Here is a 5,539-nt window from a genome sequence, read left to right as displayed (position 1 = left end):
TGACCCCCCTTATAAATTATAGGAAATAAAAGGCAGGCATTGGGGCAGCCGCAGGGGGGCAGTGACTGACACCCGCCAGCCCCACCTCTAAAAATGCCACTCCCCCCTCCCCCCCCAAAGGTGCTTGGTGGTGCCCCCTGCTCCCCCAGCGCGATGGGCCGGGCTGGGCCAGGCTGCACTGGACGCATCTCAGTTCACAGCCAGGACCGGAGGCGTCAGTTCCCAGGGGGGTGGAATGGCAGCTGCTGGGACGGGTGGGACTGAACTGTGGGAAGAGAAGCGGGTATTAGTGGTGGGTATCAGAGGGAGGCCAGAAAGCCCCCTAGGCACCCTCGTGCAGAGCCCCACTCACCTTGATGGTGACCAATATAGGTGTAGGGGGCTGGGGTGGAGGCTGAGAGGGTGGGCACGCCACTCTGGGGCACGCCCCCCTGCGGGGGCCCACCATGGGTCTGGGGCGGGTGCAGCAGCATCACCTGGGGCGGATGCGGCGCGCCGGGGTGTGGGGGGGGCGCAGCCGGCAGCCCCGTCTGCACGTGGGCCTGCAGAGAGGAGGGGAGCGTGAGTGCGCAGTGGGTACAGGGTGGGGGGAAGGCGCAGCGCAACGTGGGCAGGCAGTACCTGGGTGACGTGGGCCATGTTGGGGTAGCTGTGCTGCAGCTGCTGGTGAGCGTGGATGGCATAGACGGCAGCAGGCTGCGGGAAGCTGGTCTGCGGGGACTGGGCACCGGGGCCCGGCGTGATGGAGGGCGGTGTGGCTGTCAGCGCCGCGGCCGTGTGGTACAGGTTGGGCTGCTGCTGCGCGCTGCCCAGGTGCGGCGCCTGCCCAGCCTGGTGCTAGGGGACAGGGACTGGTGTGAGCTGCGCTCTAGGAGGCAGACCCACAGCACCCTCACCCTTGGCAGCCCCCTGGTACCTGCACAGGGCTGGGAGCGGCATGCTGGGCCTGCGTCTGGCTGCCGGTAGGTGTGGTGGCAGGCTGCGGCTGATGGGGGTGCAGCTGGGTGGCGTGGTGGGGGTAGGACTGGTGGACGGTGGCTGTAGGGCAGAGGGGTGAGGGGCTGAGCCAGGCCTGGCTGGGCCACACCTCTCCCCCCATACCCTCATGCTCCGGCAAGGCCTTCTCACCATAGAGCGGCTGGGGTGCAGGCTGCTCAGCTGGTGGGTACTGGGGGGCAGAGGATGAGACAATGGCCTGGGCGTGGCTGCCTGACGTCATCATGCGCGGGTTGCTCTGCAGCATGGGCGCGAACACAGGCTGCCGCCAGCACGGCACCACACAGGGGTCAGCAAAGCCTGGTCCCAGGCATGTACTGCTCCACCGCAGCCCCCATCACACAGCCACCAGGAACACCCAGCCCAACACCCCCACACACACTCGCCCTTCCCAGCCCAACTCCCTCCAGCACACACAGCCCCCCACAGGAGATGCAGCCCCTCTCAGGCACACCCAGCCCAACACCCCTCGTAGCCTAACACAGCACCCCCCAGGCGCATACAGCCCCTCCCAATCCATCACCCCCAGGCATGCTGCCCCCAGCCTGACTGCCACAGGCACACCCACCCTTTCCAGCCCAACTCCCCTGTGCACACGCAGCCCCCTGGTCCCCCGGGTTACAGGCCAGTGCCCTGCACCCCAGGGGCCACGCCTGGCCCACCTGCGAGGGGTAGTGGGCCATGGGCTGCATCATGGTAGGCTGCCCGGCAAATTGCTGTGGATTGTAGGAGATGTAGGAAGAGTAGGGGGTGGCTGCCACGAGGCGGGGCCCCGCGGCCGCCGCCGCCTGCATGATGGGGGGCGCGGAGGCTGCCTGGTGTTGGTCCGAGCGCTGGGGGGGCAGCGAGCCTGGGGGGCGTAGCAAGGTGAGATGGGTCCAGCCAGGAGCCCTCCCCCAGGTCCAAGATCTTGGTCTCCGGCCCCTCTACTCACCTTTGGCGCCCCGGTACTTGCCCTGCTGCCCAGGCACGGAGTTGGAAACAGGGTAGGGGTACATCTGCGGGGCCTGGGGGAGCAAGAGCGTTACGGCAGGGTGGGGTACAAGGGAGAGGGGAGCCTGCAGTGTCGCATGGCGCAGCGCCCATTACCTGTACGGCAGGGCTCATGTGGATCTGCGGGATGTAGGAGATGTACTGGGGGCTGTACATGCCACTCTGCCCGGCCGCCAGCACCGGGATGGATGGCGTCGAGTGGGTGCGGGGCCCTGGCGACGTGGGCGTGCTCGTAGACTTGTTCTGTGGGGGCAGCACGGTCAGCACCAGGCCCAGCTTCAGCCCCCCACCCCCATGGCCCTGGCACCCGCTCACCACGGACAGCAGCGTCTTGGAGGGATTGAACTCCTTTGCATTGGGGTTCAGCGTTGACTTCTTCACCTGCCTATGGGGGGAACACAAGGGTTAAAGTGGGGGCACGGCCCAGGGGGAACAGCCTCCCTACCCGACACAGCCCTGAGGGGACACTCACTCCGACACAGGCCCGTCCTCCTTGTCCTCAGCCTCAGCCTTGCTGGGGGGGCTGGCAGGCTCCGGGCGCTCAGGCCCCTCCGGCAGCCCCTTCTCCTCCTTGCCACCCTCCGGCGCCAGCTCCGGAGCCCCACCAGGCTTCGGGGTCTCCTCCGGCCCCTCGCAGGGCTCAGCCACCTTCTCCTTGCCTTTGCCCTCAGGTGTTGGCTCCTTAGGCCGGGCAGTGAAGGGCTCCAGGCCAGCCTCAGGGGAGCTGCTGGGCTGGAGCTGTGGGGGACAGACAGATCAGCCTGACGCCCGTGTGGACGTACATCCCAACACCACCTCCCCTCCCTGCACTTCACCTCACCTTGAACTGAGCCCCAAACTTGCGCAGCTCCTCCAGCTGGCTTCGCTGCTGCTCTGTCTGAAGCCCTACTGGTGGGATGGTGGGGGGCAGCGGGTGAGACCACAACCCAGTGGCACCCCTGCCCACTCCCCGCCTCCCAGGCAGCTGCAAACCTTTGCTTGCTGGCTTTGCCGGCTCCAGGGGCCCTGCCACCTCGGAGGCTCGGCCAGGGTCCTTTGGCACTGGTGCCTCTTTCGCTGCACAGCAGAGAAACAGCTGTGAGCCCATGGCCCCTGCCCTGGCCCCAATCCCCCACCCAGACCACAGATGCCTCACCCTCAGGGGCAGCAGGCAGCATGGGGGCACCCGCCTTGGGTGATGGTGGGCTAGGGGCGGCAGCAGTGCTGGGCTCCAGAGCAGCTGTCCTGGACTCAGAGGGGGACGCGGGGGCAGCCGCAGACTCTGGAGCTGGTGCTGCCTTGGGGGAGCGTGGGGGATACATGCGGCCCACTGCAAGGAGACAGAAGCAGTGCTGAATGGCTAAGCCCACCACCAAGACAGAGATCCCTGACCCTGACCCCCCTCCTACCTGCCGGGGGAGCTGCCGAGACCTCCACAGGGCGGCTGCCAGGAGACGACATGGCCTTGGCGCCGCGGATGGGACGCTGTGACTTGGGCGACATCCGTGAGGGACCTGGGGGACGGTGGAGATTAGAACCCGCTGCATACTGGGCAGCTGCTGCCTGCGCCCCTAGCCCCTGCCTCACCTCCGTTGATGCCACGCGGATCAGGCAGAGGACTGGCACCACCATCTGGGTGGTGGGCACCGCCACGGGGAGGCAGGGCACCCACACCCGGCCGCCCGCCACGGGAGCTGCTGCAGCGCACACCTCCACGGGAGCCCTCGCGCACACGCTGTGGCAACGGGTTGTATTTGCCATCCCTACAGGACAGACACAGGTCAGTCGGGTGCCAGGGCAGGGGGAGAGTGGCCTCCACCCCCCCAGGGCCTGGCGCACCTGGTGGCCAGGCTGGGGCTGTCGCGGCCAGAGGCCTGGCGCTGTACGGAGCTGTGCTTCTCCTCCTCGCTCCGCCCATCATCGTTCTCCATGGCAATGCGCAGCCGGTACTGTGGACTTGACTCAATCTCCCGTGCCAGCTGCGCCGCCCGTGCCTCACGCTGCCGGAACTCCTCCGAGTTGTCCTTCTCCAGGGGCACGCTGCACCAGGAACAGCCACACTCAGACCCCACGCCTCCCAGCTGGCACCAAGGCCCAGGCCAGGTCCCTGGACAGGAGCCGGCTGCTGCAGGCAAGTGCCTCATGGGAAGGAGTGGCTGCAGGAGGACCTCCCCCCCCCCGGACTCCCATCTGCCCCAAACCTCAGATCAAGGTCCTGTGCCTCCGGGGAGTTTCCCCTCCCGCCTATGAGGCTGATTATCACAGGAACCAGAGCAAAAGGAAAAAAGGAGCCAAATCCTGGTCCCTGCTTCCCAGCTAAGATGACAGATAGCAACTTGGTACCCCCACACCACGCGCTGGTCCAGCCCCCAGCTACAGGCTCACGTGTAGGATGCTAAGCTGCTGTCATAAGTAGTCTTCACACCATAGTTCTCCTCGTTGAACTTGAACATCTCGTTAGGGTCCCAGCCGTTGGACTGTGATGGCAAAAACAGCACGTGAGACCTGGCCCCGGTGCCCCTGGCCCTGCCCCCCACAAGCCGCAGCCTCACCAGATCGGACTCGAGGTCGTAGTCATCACTGTGGCTGTCGCCGCCCTCCCAGCGCTGCAACACCTTCTCCTTGTGCTCCCCGTTCACCTTGGAGTTCATGGCAATGGCTGAATCTGTGAACTTGTCTGAGGGAAAGGGTGGGGAAAGATGCAGGATCAGGACAAACCAATCCAGACCGAGCCAGGCAAGGTAAGGGGATCAGGGCAGACCACTACCTTTTGTGGCATAGTTGAAGTCAATGTTGCGGAAGCGAACCAGCATGACGTCAGCCGGCTTGAATACCATGGTGTCCACGATGTCCTCACGCCGCGGCCCAGCCGTCTGCTCCGAAGTCTTGCGGTGCACAGCGTCTACAGCCAGCTCGAACTGCCAGGAGGGGAGACCCGTCACGGCCGGCCCCAGCCCCCGCTCCAGCCCCAGCCAGCCCCAGCCCAGCACCTACCTTGGAGCTGAGCGTCTTGAAAATGCCCTCAAAGGTGCTGCCGTTCTTCACCTTCACGTCGCAGGTGGAACCCTGGATGTGGAGCCAGGATTAGTGGGACCCCTCTGCCACCCCCTCCTTCCTGGCCCACAGCCCCTGACACAGCCCAGGGCTCCACTCACCACGACAGCCGTCAGGAAGTGCAGCATGCGGGAGTTGTTGTAGACACCTTCAAACACCTGCCGCCAGGGAGACGCCGTCAGCCCCGAGCTGTCCCACCCAGGGCTGTGGCAGCGGGTCACCCCCACGGGGGGACCGCGCCAGGCAGGTCTGTGAGCCGAGAAGCCCTGACACGGGGCCTGGCCCTGCCTCTGTCCCCCAAGTGAGCAGAGGTCGGGGATCAAAGGGCACCACGCAGCCAGAGCCCTGTGGGGAGGCCGCCCCCCAGCCCGCCAGGTACTTACCGGGCACTGGGGAGGCCCCTTCCCAGTGCTCTGACCCCTAAAACAGACCAAACGCAGCAAGGTGAGTCCAGCTGGGGGTCAGATCCCTGCAGACCCCCACCGCCACCCAGACTCCTGGATCCCTGCCCTCTTTC

The 5,539-nt window shown here is 66.1% G+C and overlaps 1 protein-coding gene across 3 annotated transcripts; it reads right to left on the bottom strand.

Annotated features, from left to right (window-relative positions):
- Positions 1-6: 6 nt before the first annotated feature.
- ATXN2L (ataxin 2 like) lies at positions 7-5,509 on the bottom strand. Of its 3 annotated transcripts, none has more exons than XM_006038435.3 (22): positions 5,406-5,509; positions 5,124-5,180; positions 4,963-5,034; positions 4,736-4,886; positions 4,521-4,645; positions 4,354-4,445; positions 3,808-4,008; positions 3,556-3,731; positions 3,378-3,482; positions 3,125-3,298; positions 2,962-3,045; positions 2,810-2,877; positions 2,462-2,727; positions 2,305-2,374; positions 2,086-2,232; positions 1,931-2,003; positions 1,659-1,846; positions 1,129-1,258; positions 917-1,038; positions 622-837; positions 353-542; positions 7-265 (listed from the first exon to the last, which is right to left on the bottom strand). In XM_006038435.3, the coding sequence occupies exons 2-22, from the start codon at positions 5,148-5,150 to the stop codon at positions 216-218; spliced, it is 2,727 nt and encodes a 908-aa protein (XP_006038497.1). In that variant the 5' UTR covers positions 5,151-5,180; positions 5,406-5,509; the 3' UTR covers positions 7-215. The 3 variants fall into 3 exon arrangements, with proteins under 3 accessions (XP_006038497.1, XP_025050747.1, XP_025050746.1); XM_025194962.1 differs by having other exon boundaries at positions 2,308-2,374; XM_025194961.1 differs by having other exon boundaries at positions 2,810-2,874.
- Between the last annotated feature and the right edge of the window lie 30 nt (positions 5,510-5,539).

This window comes from Alligator sinensis, unplaced genomic scaffold (assembly GCF_000455745.1).
Source record: "Alligator sinensis unplaced genomic scaffold, ASM45574v1 scaffold1121_1, whole genome shotgun sequence".
NCBI classification, from domain to species: domain Eukaryota; kingdom Metazoa; phylum Chordata; order Crocodylia; family Alligatoridae; genus Alligator; species Alligator sinensis.
Note: the sequence above shows the minus strand (reverse complement) of the source record. Positions and strands in the feature narration are given on the sequence as shown.